Genomic DNA, 16,422 nt, shown 5'->3' with positions numbered 1-16,422 from the left:
CCAAATGCCCCGTCTGCAATTCCTTCTCACCTGGTTTCTGTAAACTGAGTTGTTCTCTTGTATCGCACTCCTTTGCCCTCGCCAGCTGCGCCCCACCCCAGCCCTTTGCTCCCCGGGTCTGAGGTGAAGGCAGAGCAAGGCTCTTCCAGGCTGATAGCAGGTCTGCTCACAGCACGGGCCCCCGCCTCCGTGGTGCGTCCTGTGGCCCTTGTTCTGCTTGTGGCTACCTGTGCCAGCAGCTGCCAACTAGTGGACTATTGCCCAGGCTCCCTTGGCCTTATCAGGCGTCAAGGCCAGACCAGGCTTGTAAACCTTGAGGAGGAAGGAAGATAAGCAGCTCAAGGTGGAGGCAGCAGACAGGATCAAGAGCCTGCGGACCCTCCTGGGCGAGGCCTCTTGGACCATAAGCAACAAACATGCAACTCCCTGTCCTGTTCCTCAACCCCCCACCCCCGGCTTTCCTTGCCTTCAGCTGCAGTGCTTCCTCCTCGGATGTTTCCCCAAGAAGCTTACGTGGCTTTGCACTTGCAAGGGTCAAAGCCAAGCGTGGTGTGACTTGGCAAATCAAGTGGCTTTGCCTTGAGTGGGTTGGCAGGTTGAGCGGGCTACCAGGCCTGCTCTTTTCACAGGGAGGGAGGGAGACAGGCACCTTCCTTGCTGCCATGTGGCAAAACGAATGAGCCCCATCTGGGGGTGTTCCCCCATCTGGGCTGCAACAGCAGTTTGGTTCCAAAGAGGTTCCAGGCCTGCCTGCTTCACCCCTCAGCTGGATACACCATTTTCTGTTAAAGCTCAGCTGTTCCTGAGAATATCACACACACACCCCCCAAACCCTGAAGGGTTGTATTGATTTTTACAGTGTATTGGGGGGCGGCGACCCCAGAAGGGGGAAATAGCACCTTCTGCATTTGTTTTAAATACAGTGGTACTTCTGGATTTGAATGGGACTCACAACTGTCCATGGAGTTCTGTGTCCAGAGCAGCTGTTTACCAGCTCCATCTGGTATGCAGGCTGAGACCCTACCTGCCCGCAGACTGTCTCGCCAGAGTGGTGCATGCTCTGGTTTTCTCCCCCTTGGACTATTGCAATGCACTCTACATGGGGCTACCTTTGAAGGTGACCCGGAAACTACAACTAATCCAGAATGCGGCAGCTAGACAGGTGACTGGTAGCGGCCGCTGAGACCATATAACACCAGTTTTGAAAGACCTACACTGGCTCCCAGTACATTTCTGAGCACAATTCAAAGTGTTGGTGCTGACCTTTAAAGCCCTAAACGGCCTCGGTCCAGTATACCTGAAGGAGTGTCTCCACCTCCATCGTTCTGCCCGGACACTGAGGTCTAGCGCTGAGGACCTTCTGGCGGTTCCCTCGCTATGAGAAGCCAAGTTACAAGGAACCAGGCAGAGGGCCTTCTCGGTAGTAGCACCCGCCCTGAGGAACGCCCTCCCACCAGATGTCAAAGAGAAAAATAACTACCAAACCTTTAGAAGACATCTGAAGGCAGCCCTGTTTAGGGAAGCGCTTAATGTTTAATAGGTTATTGTATTTTAGTGTTTTGTTGGAAGCCGCCCAGAGTGGCTGGGGAAACCCAGCCAGATGGGCCGGGTATAAATAATAAATTATTATTATCATCCGTTCCAGAGCCCTGTTCACATCCTGAAGCGAACGTGACCCACGTCTGCGCGGGTTGTGATTCACCGCTTCCGCGCATGTGCATGACGTCATTTTGACCATCTGTGTGAGTGGCGAAACCCGGAAGTAACACGTTCCATTACTTCCGGGTTGCCACGGAACACAACCCAAAAGCACTCGACCTCAACTCGACGTATGACTGTAGTGAAATGCTTGAGACGGGATCCTGGAAGGAGAGTTGAGCAGATGTTGGGTGGTGGGGCAGAGTCCGCCAGGTGCTCCATCTTACCTGAACAGGACCATCAGTCTTTGGAGTGGCCGTGGCGGGGAGTTCTGGGCAGCCAGGATGTTGTGGGGTGTGTTAGGCAGCTTATAGCTCGCCTGTTTCAATGCCAGTACAGTGGTACCTTGGGTTACATACACTTCAGGTTAAATACGCTTCAGGTTACAGACTCCGCTAACCCAGAAATAGTACCTTGGGTTAAGAACTTTGCTTCAGGATGAGAACAAAAATCGTGCTCCGGCGGCACAGCAGCAGCAGGAGGCCCCATTAGCTAAAGTGGTGCTTTAGGTTAAGAACAGTTTCAGGTTAAGAACGGACCTCCGGAAGAAATTAAGTACTTAACCCGAGGTACCACTGTATACCAAATCTGTTGCAACTGCATTTGGGATACTGTGTGCAGTTTTGGTCCCCTCGCTTTAATAAGGATATTGTGGAGCTGGAGGAGGATCCAAAATGGCCAACCCAAATGATCAAAGGGATGAAGCGACTCGCCTACAAGGAAAGGTTGCAGCATTTCGGACATTTTAGTTTAGCGAAAAGGTAAAGAGGCAGCATAATGTACATTTGTAAAATAATGCACAGCATGGATAAAATGGAGAGAGAAGTTTATCACCTCTCACAATGCTAGAACTATTCCGCTTGAGATGCTGTATTGCCACATGATAATCCAGCCGCTTCTTCACTTCTGTGTATACAGTAAACAGCCTCTCGAGCATTATAGCAAAATTGTTCCACTTGGTATCAAAGAGATAGTGACGACCCTCAACTCTCCACTGCTCTTTCTTCTCCTCTTCAGTAGCTGTAGTGTGGTCAGCTATCATCGCATTTTTCACAGATGTTGCTTGTGCTATAGTATCCTCACTGAGTTTGTCAGCCAAAGCTACTACATCTGCACCGCACTTCTTCATCATGTAGATGAGAATTCCTACCATAACACCTCCAGCTATTGTTTCATGAGACCATATAGAGCAGAAGCCCAGTCCCATATATATAGGGGCCTGTGACTCCTGTTTTAGGGTATAAGAATTGGAAAATTTCTTCAGGGAATATTCCATGGCGGACTTTTCTTCCTGCCTCTGGATGAGGAGGCACAGGAGTGAAGCATTGCTGACTTGTGTGAAGTGGTCTTAATATTTGCACTGCCCCCACGGGCAGAGCGGGCACCAAGCTCTTCAGGCCACCAGTGTGCACGGCCAAACGAGACAACATCTCTGCTGCCGTCACCGCCCTCTCCGTCCCTGTGACCCGGCAAAGAGAACTCAAGATGGCCTCCTCCGTGGAGGAGGTCTTGCCAACACCCTGCACAGTTGAAATGGGGAACTTGCCCCTACAGGAGGCAATGATGGCCACCAACTTGGATGGCTTTAAAATAAGGCTGCTGGCCATGATTGCTCGGCTCTGCTTCCACAGTTGGAGTTACAGATAGGTAGCCGTGTTGGTCTGCCATAGTCAAAACAAAATAAAAAAATTCCTTCCAGTAGCACCTTAAAGACCAACTAAGTTAGTTCTAGGTATGAGCTTTCGTGTGCATGCACACTTCTTCAGATACACTGGATATACTCCACAGTTGGAGGCAGCCATACCTCTGGATCCCAATTGCTGGAAGCCACAGGAAGGGAGAGATCTGGTGTGCCAATCTGGCCACTGTGAGGTCCGGATGCTGGACTAGATGGGCCATGGGCCTGATCCAGCAGGCTTTTCTCACGTTCTTGTGACTGAAGAGCGTACGACAGGTAGGTCTCCCTGAAGCAAGTCAGAAGAACCTCAGCTCCACTTTCAGGTTAATGATAGCAGGGGTTTTACAGCCTTGGCGCAGCCTGATTGGCTCCCCAGTTGTCAGACCAGGTCTGCTAATAACTGGGCGTCTGGTGGACTCGGGACAGGCACCTTGGCAGAGCAAGTCCTGGGCACTCCCTCCTTACTGAAGCTTCTGTTTGGGATTGAGGACAAGCTGCCAGGATGCTGAGCGCCATCCTGCTTGCCTTGGTGCTTTCCAGGGCCGGGCTGGGCCTGGTGAGTGAGGTCAGGGGTCTGGTGGGGGTGGATGATGGAGGGAAGGGCAAGAGGGCTTCAGGAGGCAACAGCCTTCAAAGGGTCTCGGGCAACCAAGCTGTTTCTTAGGGGAGCAGGATGAGATGGAACTAAATGGGCAGCCCAAGTCCATCTCTGTCCTGTTTCAGCTGCCCACAGAAAATGGGTCCTATATCTCTGGACTGCCAGGGAACAACAGACAGACCTTGTTCAACTTTGCTTTCCTAAGACGTTCACACTGGTTTACGAAGGCAGAAATCATACAGTTGTACAGTTGGGAATGATCCCAAGCGTCATCTAGTCCAAATCCTTGCAGGGCAGGAATTGCAGCTAAAGTATCCCTGGCAGATGGCTATTCAACATCTGCTTTAAAATCGCCAGTGGTGTCTGTCACCTCCCAAGGGAGTCTGTCGTGCTGTCAAACAGCTCTTACTGTCAGAAAGGTTTAGCTGGAATCTCTTTTCTTGTCGCTGGAATCCACTGGTTTGGGTCCTGCCGTCCAGAGCGGTGGAAAACCAGCTTCCACTATCAGTAACAAAATAGCATAGCAGATACATAGGAGACCATACAGCAAGCAATGTTGACAGCCTTGTGGAAGAGGTGCCTCCCCCACCTTGAGGAGTCTAAGTTCTTGCCAATTCCAAATCTGTCTGATGAGATCCACCCTCCTGGACGGATCAGAATTCAGTTGTACTTTCACAGTTCCCCACAGTTCCAGTGCAGTTCTTGGCTCAAAAACAAGGCCTCCAAATATATTTTAATGTGTGCATTTTGAGAGAGGAAACAGGGATTTTAGTGCGGATTCTCACAGCCAAGGGGAAACGTAGTGGAACAGAGAGGGCCGGTGAGACACAATTATCTATGGATGCAAACATAATAGGAAGAATAGGGCAGAGGGTTTTCTGGAGGAGGTCTTGCACTGTGTCAAAGAGGACACAGACACGCATCGCTCCGAATAATCGTTGTGTGTGGTAATGCTGGTTCCCAAGAGTAACTTTGTACTGGGGACATGTTATCCCCTTGGCAAAAATGCTCAGGGAGATATTCGGATGGAGAACGAAATCAAGGAAACATCCAAAAGAGGAAATGCTGTAGTAATAGGCAACTTCAGTTACGCTTGTCTAGGCCAGGGGTAGTCAACCTAAGGCCTGGGGGCCGGATCCGGCCCAATCACCTTCTAAATCCAGCCCGCGGGTGGTCCAGGAATCGGCGTGTTTTTACATGAGTAGAATGTGTCCTTTTATTTAAAATGCATCTCTGGGTTATTTGTGGGTCCTGCCTGGTGTTTTTACATGAGTAGAATGTGTGCTTTTATTTAAAATGCATCTCTGGGTTATTTGTGGGGCATAGGAATTGGTTCATATATATATATTTTTTAAATATAGTCCGGCCCACCACATGGTCTGAGGGATGGTGGACCGGCCCCCTGCTGAAAAAGGTTGCTGACCCCTGGTCTAGACTGTTGGGTACACATCACACGTAGAGATAGCATTTATAGATGCCCTCAATGTCTGTGCCCTAGGAACAGTTGCACAAAGCAGGGTGCCCGGGACTTAATCTTAAGTGGCACCAGAGCATGGTGCAAGTATTCTTGAACCAACTGGGAACAGCGACCATAGTGCTATCTGATTCAGTGTATGTGCAAATAGACAATTGCAAAGAAAATCCAGCGGTCACATTTGAAACTTCTCAAAACGGAGAGGACTGCGACAAAAAGGAAGTTGCAAGGGTCAAGTCAAGAGGGTCAATTCTCTCCAAATATTTTGGGGGGGGTTGTTTAAAACTACAGTATTAGATAGAATGTATGCACTGCAGATCAAACGAGGTACTGCCAGGGTGTCAATGTGGTCAAATAAGCTGTTAGAGAGGCAAGAAGATTTCCATTAGAAAATGGAAGTCTTGTTCAAATGAGACCAAAAAGGAACACAAAAATGCAGAGAAAAGTAAGCAGACAGTAAGGAATGCAAAAAAGAAGAAGAAAAGTATTCGAGGAGCAAATTGCTAAAAACAGAGAGACCACAAGCAATGAAAGCTCTCAGGTACAGTGGTACCTCGGGTTACATACGCTTCAGGTTACATACGCTTCAGGTTACAGACTCTGCTAACCCAGAAATAGTGCTTCAGGTTAAGAACAGTTTCAGGTTAAGAACAGACCTCCGGAACGAATTAAGTACTTAACCCGAGGTACTGCCAACCTAGCAGTTTGAAAGCATGTCAAAGTGCAAGTAGATAAATAGGTACCGCTCCAGCGGGAAGGTAAATGGCATTTCTGTGCGCTGCTCTGGTTCGCCAGAAGTGGCTTAGTCATGCTGGCCACATGACCTGGAAGCTGTACGCCGGCTCCCTCGGCCAGTAAAGCGAGATGAGCGCCGCAACCCCAGAGCCGGCCATGACTGGACCTAATGGTCAGGGGTCCCTTTACCTTTACCTTTTTACCACTGTATATTGCTAGCAGCCAGCCAGTTAGGGAGGCAGTGGGGTGTCTTTGGGTGATGAGGGGGTGAAATTTGTGCCAAAGGAGAATAAGGTGACTGCAGAGAAGCAGAATGAATTCTCTGCTTCTGTCTTCACAATAGAAGAGACTTTGACAGGAAGGAAGTTTGAGGAATTGAAGCACAATAGTGGTGACAAAAAAGTCTAGACCTAATTGACAAAATAAATACTAAGAAATGACTGGTTCTGTATGACATCTCTCCCTCCCCGTCCTATGGGACCAAGGCGGCTGCCCTCACACCAATCCATCAGGCAAAATACTGTTCCTTCTACGGAGTGTGCGGCAAGAACCCCGAAATCAGTTCCAGTCTTCTCCCAGCAGTTGTCCCGTGCATCTCCAACACGCCGGCCCGGAAAGTCAATGGCTCCCACCTCAACCTCCTCCAGACCATCTGCCCGATGCTGTTCACGGGGGCCAATGACACCTTCGCCTGCTGCTCCGAGGCCCAGCTGCGAGACCTGCAGACCAGCCTGTCCATGTCCCAGGCGATTCTGTCTCGCTGCCCGTCCTGTTCGGAGAACTTTGCCAGCATCTACTGCCAGAGCACTTGCAGCCCGGACCAGAGCCTCTTCACCAACATCACCCGCTATTTCAACCGCACCATCGAGGGGGAGGAGAAGCAAGGGGTCTTGGAGTACCAGTGCTACTACAGCCAGCGCTTTGCTCAGGAGTCCTTCGACTCTTGCAAAGGGGTGAGGATGCCGGCGACGGGCGGCTACGCCATCAGCGCCATGTGTGGCAAATATGGGGCCACCTTGTGCAACAGCCAGAGGTGGCTGGATTTCCAGGGGGACATAAGCAATGGGGTGGCCCCTTTGGCCATCTCCTTCCAGCTGGTGCCCGAAGGCTCTGCCCCAATTCAGGGTGGCATCGTGCCCTTCAACGGAACGGCCTGGAAGTGCAGCGAGGCAGTGGGCAATGGGACCAAGGAGAGGTGTTCTTGCCAGGACTGTTCCCAAGCATGCCCTGCAGCCCTGGACCCTCACCCTGCCCAGAAGCCCTTCCAAGTGGGGGGAATGAGTGGGGTCCTGTTCCTGTGCATCTTCCTCTTCTGCCTCCTCATGGTGCTGTTCGTGGCCTTCCTGATCCAGCGAGGGTGCTCCTGCTCGTGTCGGAAACAGAAGGACAAAGGTCCCAAGAAAGCCATGCCCAAGCCAACCTGTTCTCAGAAAGTGAGCCAGGCCACCCATGACTTCCTGGCCAGGATATTCAGCTGGTGGGGCACACTGGTGGCCTCCTACCCCATCCAGGTGATCGCCATCTCGGTGGTGGTGGTGATAGGGCTCTCCAGCGGGCTGGTCTTTATCCAGCTGACCACAGACCCTGTGGAGCTGTGGTCCAAACCCGACAGCCAAGCCCGGAAGGAGAAGACCTTCTATGATGAGAACTTTGGGCCCTTCTTCAGGACTAACCAGGTCATCATGACCGCCAAGGACCGTCCCAGCTACACCTACGACTCCCTCATCCTGGGCAATAAGAATTTCAGTGGCATCCTCTCCATGGAGGTTCTACTGGACCTGCTGGACCTGCAGCAGAGGCTGCAAGCCATCGAGGTCTGGTCTGCGGAGTATGGCAGGAACATCTCTCTGAAGGACGTCTGCTATGCCCCCCTGAACCCTGAGAATTCTACCCTCTCTGACTGCTGCGTCAACAGCCTGTTGCAGTATTTTCAGAACAACGTGACCCGCCTAAATATGACGGCCAACCAGACGATGAGGGGCAAGAATGGCACGGTGGACTGGCGGGACCACTTCCTCTATTGCGTCAAGTAAGCCCTGGCCCCCAGGGGACCCCCTTTTTAATATACACTTTAGTGGGACAGCGGCCTTTGGCTTGATCAGGCTGAGCTGGAGCAGGGGGGGGTGCGTCTGGCTGAGTCCTATGTTTGGAGTCAGGAACAAATTACCGTATTTTTTGCTCTATAACATGCACCAGACCATAACAAGCAGATAGTTTTTAGAGGAGGAAAACAAGAAAAAAAATATTCTAAACAAAACAGTGGATATATGATTTTTGTGGCTCATGCTGTGGCCACAGACATGTGATCTGACAGTGAGTTTGGGGTAGCCCAATGCAAAAATCCTGAGGAGCCATGTGGATCCATGCTTTGTAACCACGTTTTTGCTCCACTGCGGCCCCAGGCAACAGTGGGTGCGTGATTTTTTGGGTGCAAGCTGTAGCCATGGACATGCTATGTGATCTGATGGTGAATTTGGGGTGACCTAGTGCAAAAATCCTGAGGATCCATGTAGATCCGTGCTTTGTAACCATGTTTTAAGTGGGGAGGGAAGGAAAAGCACACAAGGGACAAGGAGCACGCGTGGGGTTTGTGGAGAAAGGATGCTGCTAATAATGCAGAAGAGGGGTATAAGGGGAGAAGGCTCCTCCTTTGCTCCTTTAAAGAAAGCAGGCTCTGCTTCTCTCCCACCTCCCCGGCTTAGCGAGCTGAAAAACTTTGCTGCTATTTAGCGAGCAGAGTGGGGAGGAGAGAGGGACAGAGAGCCTGCTTGCTTTAAAGGAGCCAACTGGACAGGAGCCGCTTACACTCGTGTAAGCGGCTCCTCTCCTCTCCTGCTTTGCTCCTTTAAAGCAAGCAGGCTTTCTGTCCCTCTCTCCTCCCCACTCAGCGGCTCTTCTCCCGCTTTGCTGTTTCAAAGCGAGCCACGGAGGAGGGAAGGAAGGAGAACCATGGATCCTCTGCTCACGACTGCAGCAGATCCCCCCGCCATCCGTAGGCATTCGCTCCATAACACGCACAGACATTTCCCCTTACTTTCTAGGAGGAAAAAAGTGAGTGTTATGGAGCAAAAAATACGGTACCTCCTGCGCCATCTTGGCACAGCCCTGGAGGCGGGAGGTGAGGCTGGGCCTTCCCGGGAGCCTGGTTTTGTTGGCAGCGCCCAGGGGCGGCCTTCAGAGTGGAGGGTTGGCAACCTCCTGCTGGCTCTGCTCATGCGTCGCTGCAGTCCAGCAAGAGCAGAGTCCTTCCTCCCACAAGTGCCGTTGTCTCTTTGCCTGGGGCTCAGGCTTAGAGCCCCTGATCGGCAAGCGGAAGGTTCTCTGTTCGCCCACAGCATCATCCCTAGGTGGGGTTGAGAAAGGCCTGGGAACCTGGAGAGCTGCTGCAAACTGAGGTTGACTGAGGGAGGGGGAAACGTTTTAGCTCTGTGGCCCCCACCCCTCCATGCCAACGTGGACAGGTGGTGAGACCAATCAGATCACAGCATGAAAATAGGAATGTCCTATTCCATAATGATGATGCTGATGCTATTATTTATACCCCACCCATCTGACTGGGTAGCCCCAGCCACTCTGGGCGGCTTCCAACACATAAAAACATTAAGGTAAAGGGACCCCTGACCATTAGGTCCAGTCGTGGCCGACTCTGGGGCTGTGGCGCTCATCTCGCTTTATTGGCCGAGGGAGCCGGCGTACAGCTTCCGGGTCATGTGGCCAGCATGACGAAGCCGCTTCTGGCAAATCAGAGCAGCGCATGGAAATGCCGTTTACCTTCCCGCCAGAGCAGTACCTATTTATCTACTTGCACTTTGATGTGCTTTTGAACGGCTAGGTTGGCAAGAGCAGGGACCGAGCAACGGGAGCTCGCCCTGTCGCGGGGATTCGAACCACAACCTTCTGACAGGCAAGTCCTAGGCTCTGTGGTTTAACCACGCGTCCCCTATAAAAACATAAGTGAACATTAAAAGACTTCCTTATACAAGTTGTCTTCAGATGTCTTCTAAAGGTTGTACAGTGGAACCTCGGTTTTCGAATGAAATCCATTCCGGAAGACTGCTCAACTTCTGAAACATTCAAAAACTGAGGAGTAACTGGAGGTGGGCAAAATCCGTTGAGAAAAAAGAAAAACACGCAGCGGAAGCTGTTTGGCTTCCGAGGCACATTCAAAAACAGAAGCAATTACTTCTGGGTTTTCGGTGTCCAAAACGTTTGGCTTCTGAGACGCTCGAAAACTGAGGTTCCACTCTATAGTTACTTATCTCCTTGGCTCGGGGGTGGCATAACTCCATAACCTCCAGCACTTCTCCGATGGAAATAGGGACATCCTAAGGAAAAGCGGGACATTCCGGGATCAAATGAGGAACTGGGATGATGGCTTCTGTAAATCTGGGACTGGCCCTGGGAAATAGGGTCTGGCGCAAAGCACCTTGCAAAGCACGCAGGTGGCGCTGTGGGTTAAACCACAGAGCCTAGGGCTTGCCGATCAGAAGGTCGGCAGTTCGAATCCCCATGACGGGATGAGCTCCCGTTGCTCGGTCCCTGCTCCTGCCAACCTAGCAGTACGAAAGCACGTCAAAGTGCAAGTAGATAAATAGGTACCACTCTGGCGGGAAGGTAAACGGCATTTCCATGCGTTGCTCTGGTTTGCCACATGACCTGGTAGCTGTACGCCGGCTCCCTCGGCCTATAGAGCGAGATGAGCGCCGCAACCCCAGAGTCAGCCACATCTGGACCTAATGGTCAGGGATACCTTTACGTTTAAGGAAAAGCGGGACATTCTGGGATCAAATGAGGAACTGGGATGATGGCTTCTGTAAATCCAGGACTGGCAATGGGAAACAGGGTCTGCCGCAAAGCACCTTGCAAGCCCCACACCTCCGCCCCAGCCAACGACCCTTCTTTTTTCAGACTGCCTGCTCAAGCGAGTTCCCGGTGTGTGCAGCTGACTCAGCAGGCTTTGGCCCTCCCATCCTTCAGCAGTTTAGGGCTCCTAGTTGTGCCCTGCCGGCTGCTTCTCTTCCCGCCCCACCAGCAATTTCATGCGTGGGGCAAGTGACTGCATTTTGGGGGCCACAGCTGAACTCCTGGTAGGGCAATTTTGGCTTGTGGGCAGGAGGTTCTCCACGCCTGAAGCAGACAGGGCAGAGCTTGATGGGCCGGTTCTGGCAAAGGCAGCGTCCTCTGCTGTCCCTGGAGAACGAGGTGGCTCCTTTCCTCTGAAATTAGGAGGGCATGCCAGCAGTGGCGTAGCGTGGGGGGTGCAGGGGGGGCCAGCCGCACCGGGCGCAACATCTGGGGGTTAGGGTTAGGAGGCGCAAATCCACGGGTTAGGGGGCGCAAATTACTTGCCTTGCCCCGGGTGCTGACAACCCACGCTACGCCACTGCTTCCCAGAGGGTCCTTAATGCCGATTTCTCACTGGGCGTTCAATTCCTTTGCCTTCGCAGCTCACCTCTCTCTTTCCAAGACATCACTTCACTGGAGCTGAGCTGCATGGCAGAGTACGGAGCTCCTGTCTTCCCTTTCCTGGCCGTGGGGGGGTATCCAGGTAAGAGGCATGCCCACCCCACTGGGAGGAAAGATTGGGTCTTTTGTGTCATGCACAGATTGGGCTGCCTAGGCCGCAAGGGGATGCGGTATAAATGGTATTAATACATTTTTTAAGGTCAGGGCGGTGTGTGTGTGTACACATGGACATGTGTTATTTTGGTACTCTTTTTTTTTTTTTTATAATAATTTTTATTGATTTTACAACATAAAGAAAAAACAAAACAAACATAATGCGACTTCCCCAAACCTCCCCTTCACTGCATCCAAATTTCAAAATTTTTAGCAATTCTTCATCCCATTTTTATATTTAATTCTCTTTAAAAAGAGTTTCTGCTTTATAAATTTCGATTTATAGCTGTAATTCTTAGTGTCCAATCCCCTGACATCTTAACATTCCGAAATTTTACAACAATTTTTAAGATAGATTTTAAATTTTTTCCAGTCCTCCTCCACTGTCTCTTTCTTCTGGTCACGGATTCTGCCGGTCATCTCTGCCAATCCCATAAATTCAGTCACCTTGGTCTGCCATTCTTCCAGAGTAGGTAGTTCTTTAGTCTTCCAATACTTCGCCAAAAGGATTCTTGCTGCTGTTGTTGCGTACATAAAAAAGGTCCTATCTTTCTTTGGTACCAATTGGCCGACCATGCCCAAGAGAAAAGCCTCCGGTTTCTTTACAAATGTCCACTTAAGGATTTTCTTAATTTCATTATAGATCATTTCCCAGTAGGCCTTAATCTTTGGGCAGGTCCACCAAAGGTGATAAAAAGTTCCTTCACATTCATTACACTTCCAGCAATTGTTATTGGGCAAATGATATATCTTTGCAAGCTTGACTGGGGTCATGTACCACCTATAGATCATTTTCATTATGTTCTCTTTCAGGGCACTACATGCCGTAAATTTAATACCTGTGGTCCATAACTGCTCCCAGTCAGCAAACATAATATCATGACCAATATCTTGTGCCCACTTAATCATGGCTGATTTAACCGTTTCATCTTGTGTGTTCCATTTTAGCAGCAGATTATACATTCTAGACAAATTCTTAGTATTGGGTTCTAGCAATTCTGTTTCTAACTTTGACCTCTCCTTCTGAAATCCTAGTTTTCTGTCCTGCTTAAAAGTTTCATTAATCTGGTAATAATGTAACCAGTCTCGGACTTTAGGTTTCAATTTCTCAAAACTCTGTAGTTTCAGCTTTTCACCATCATATTCTACAATTTCACAATATTTTGGCCAGTCTGTATCCATATTCAATCTTTTTACCGCCTTAGCTTCCATTGGTGACAGCCACCTGGGGGTTTTACTTTCAAACAAATCTTTATATCGATTCCATACATTATACAATGCTTTCCTAATGATATGATTTTTAAAATTTCTATGTACCTTTACCTTGTCATACCATAAATATGCATGCCAACCAAAACTATTATCATAACCTTCCAGGTCCAGAATGTCTGTATTCTCAAGAAGTAGCCATGGTTTCAGCCAGCAAAAAGCTGCTGCTTCATAATAAAGTTTTAAGTCCGGCAGGGCAAAGCCCCCTCTATCCTTTGCATCAGTCAAAATCTTAAATTTAATTCTGGGTTTTTTGCCCTGCCAGACAAATTTAGATATATCTTTCTGCCACTTCTTGAAACAGTCCATCTTATCTAAAATTTGCAATGTCTGGAACAAAAACAACAATCTCGGCAATACATTCATCTTAATTACAGCAATTCGGCCTAACAAGGAAAGTCTCAATCTTGACCATATATCGAAATCTTTCTTCACTTCAGCCCAGCATTTCTCATAATTATCTTTAAATAGATTCACATTCTTAGATGTTAAGTTCACCCCCAGATATTTTACCTTTTTAGTAATTTCCAAACCAGTTTCTCTTTGAAAACTATCTTTTTCCCCCACCGTGAGATTTTTTTCCAACACCTTTGTCTTGTGTTTATTCAATTTAAAACCTGCTACCTGACCAAATATTTCAATAAGTTCCAAAACTCTTTTTGTACTAGTTTCTGGCTGTTGTAGTGTCAAAACTAGGTCATCTGCAAATGCTCTTAACTTATAATGTTTAGTTCCGACCTGTATACCTTTAACCAGCTGGTCTCTTCTAATCATGTTAAGGAAAACCTCCAGTACCGATATAAACAATAGAGGGGAAATTGGGCATCCCTGTCGTGTCCCTTTCTCTATTGGAATTTCATCCATAACCATACCATTTACAATAAGTTTGGCCTTTTGCTCAGAATAAATTGCACTTATACCATTTTCAAAGTTCTTGCCTACCCCCATTCCTTGGAGATTCCTCTTCATAAAGCTCCAACAAATATTGTCAAAGGCTTTCTCTGCATCCACAAAAATCAAAACAGCTTTTCTATTTATGTCAGTTTCCAAAAGTTCTAGAATATCTATAATATTCCTCACATTGTCTGACAAATGCCTGCCTGGTAGAAAGCCTGTTTGGTCCCTGTGAATCTCCTCTAACAGCACTTTTTTGAATCTTTTTGCTAGAATGTCTGCAAAAATTTTATAATCCACGTTCAAAAGTGATATAGGGCGGTAATTCTTGACTTGATGTTTCTCAGTTTCTGTCTTTGGTATAAGTGAGATGAATGCTTCCTTCCACGATTCGGGAGCCTTTTTCCCCTCCAAAATTTGATTGCAGACTTCTTTCAATGGTTGTATTAACCAATCCTTCAATACTTTATAATATCTCGCAGTTAATCCATCTGGTCCTGGTGATTTTCCCAGCTTCATATCCTGGATGGCACTCTCTATTTCTTGATCTGTAATTTTCTCGTTTAAACTCCTTCTGTTGTTTTCAGAGATTTTTGATAGTCCGTATTTTCCAATAAATTCTTCTATCTCCTGTTCATTTTTTGGCCCTTGTTTGTATAATTTCTTAAAGAAACTTTGAAAACAATTACTTATCTCATTTGGTTTATTAATAGACTTCCCATCTACTTCGAGTGATGTCACTGTATTCAATTTTTGTCTCTTTTTCAGTTGCCAAGACAGTAGCTTCCCACATTTATCTGCAGATTCAAAAGTCTTTTGTCTCATTTGTTTAATTTTCCATTCTATTTCCTGGTTCATCAATTCCATATATTGTGTTTGATAGAATTTTATTTCTCTTAATATCTCCTGGGATTTAGGCTTAGATCTCAATTTCTTCTCCCCTTCTTTTATTAGATTCCAAATTTTCTCTTTCTTCTCATTCTGCTTTTTCCTCTTTATTGAATTCTGTTGTATTAGGAAGCCACGCATCACGGCTTTACTTGCGTCCCAAATGATTCTTTTTTCTGTGTCTGATCTCAAATTGATCTCGAAGTAGTCTTTAAGTGTTTCTTGGGCCTTTTTGCAAATTTCCCCATCTCCAAAGAGAGTGTCATTCATTCTCCATCTAAAGGTTCCAGCTGTTGTCAGTTTCATTTCCATCTTGACAGCATTGTGGTCAGAGCAGGTCTTTGGGCAGATTTCTGTTTTTTTAACCTTTGATGCCAGATTACTAGAAATCCATATTTGATCAATTCTAGTCCATGTCATTTTTGCTTCAGAGAAGAAAGTCCCCTCCCTTTCCAGAGGGTTCCTAGTTCTCCAAATATCGATCAGATCCATAGTGTCAGTCAGGTCAAAAAAAGTCTTTGGTAATCTTCCGTCATTAGATATTGTTTGTCTTTGGGCCTTATCCATGTTTGTAGAGACGACTCCATTCATGTCACCCATCATTATAATTTTAAAGTCCAAAAAGTCCATTAAAGTCTCATGCAACTTCTTGAAGAATTCAGCCTTCCCCTCATTTGGTGCATAAACTCCAACAATCAATATTTTTTCTCCATAAATTTGGATTTCCACTGCCAGGTATCTTCCTTGGTCATCCTTAAAGATCAATTTTGGTTCAAATTTTTCCTTGACATAAATCACAACTCCTCTTTTCTTGACTCTATCTGATGATATAAATTCTTGTCCTAATCTCTTGTTTGTTAAAAGTTTTCTATGTATCCTGGCAATGTGAGTTTCTTGTAAACAGATTACGTCTAGATGTTCCTTCTTTAATAAATGAAATACTTGGCCCCTTTTTCGAGGGTGGTTCAAACCATTGCAGTTCCAACTGAAGAGTTGCAGAGACATTTTGGTTACTGGGTAGACCTTCCACCGACTGCACCAAGTTGTTGTTCCTCCTCGGTCGGTGCTCGGTTCAGTCCAAATGATAGATTTGAGATGTCCGGTACTTCCTCCTCACTGACAGTTCCTTTCTGAAGATCCTCTTGATTTCTTTCCAAAAAGAACTCTTTATCCTGGTTTGTTTTTATTTTAATTTTCTTCCCTTTGTAGCTAAAGGACAGCCCTTGTGGAAATTCCCACCTGAATGGGATATTATTCTTCTTAAGTAGATCAACTAGTTCTTTAAATTGAGATCTAACCTCCAAAAAGTATTTAGGAATATCCTTGAAGATTTGAATCTGAGAATTTTTAATGACCAAGGCCTTCTGGAAATGTAGGTTCAATATTTTGTCTCTTTGTTCCTTTGATCCTAAGGTAATTAAACAATCTCTTGGCTTCTTCCCTTGCTTCCTGCCAATCCGAAAGGCTGAGGTTATCATAAATTCATCTTCCTCTCCATCTAGCTCATCATTCCAGAAGTCTTGAAATTTGTCTGTAAGGAATTCCCCGAGCTTGTCCTCTTCCTCTTCT

General features: G+C 47.5%; 1 protein-coding gene and 1 pseudogene across 2 annotated transcripts in view; one reads left to right on the top strand and one right to left on the bottom strand.

Annotated features, from left to right (window-relative positions):
* Positions 1-246: 246 nt before the first annotated feature.
* On the bottom strand, positions 247-3,128 carry LOC309347143 (ATP synthase F(0) complex subunit B1, mitochondrial pseudogene; annotated as a pseudogene). Its single transcript has 2 exons — positions 2,540-3,128; positions 247-312 (listed from the first exon to the last, which is right to left on the bottom strand). The product of its transcript is annotated as an ATP synthase F(0) complex subunit B1, mitochondrial pseudogene (transcript).
* A 679-nt stretch (positions 3,129-3,807) lies between these two features.
* Positions 3,808-16,422, top strand: part of NPC1L1 (NPC1 like intracellular cholesterol transporter 1) — a 41,751-nt gene continuing 29,136 nt past the window's right edge. The window contains exons 1-3 of the mRNA XM_081868402.1: positions 3,808-3,932; positions 6,669-8,212; positions 11,631-11,731. Coding sequence (XP_081724528.1) covers positions 3,879-3,932; positions 6,669-8,212; positions 11,631-11,731 — 1,699 coding nt within the window. The 5' untranslated portion in view covers positions 3,808-3,878. The remainder of the gene's footprint in view (positions 3,933-6,668; positions 8,213-11,630; positions 11,732-16,422) is intronic.

The sequence above is a fragment of the Podarcis erhardii genome (assembly GCF_964252035.2).
Source record: "Podarcis erhardii genome assembly, chromosome: 7".
Lineage (NCBI taxonomy): Eukaryota > Metazoa > Chordata > Lepidosauria > Squamata > Lacertidae > Podarcis > Podarcis erhardii.
The sequence above is the reverse complement of the archived record's forward strand: the minus strand, read 5'-3'. Positions and strand labels throughout refer to the sequence as shown.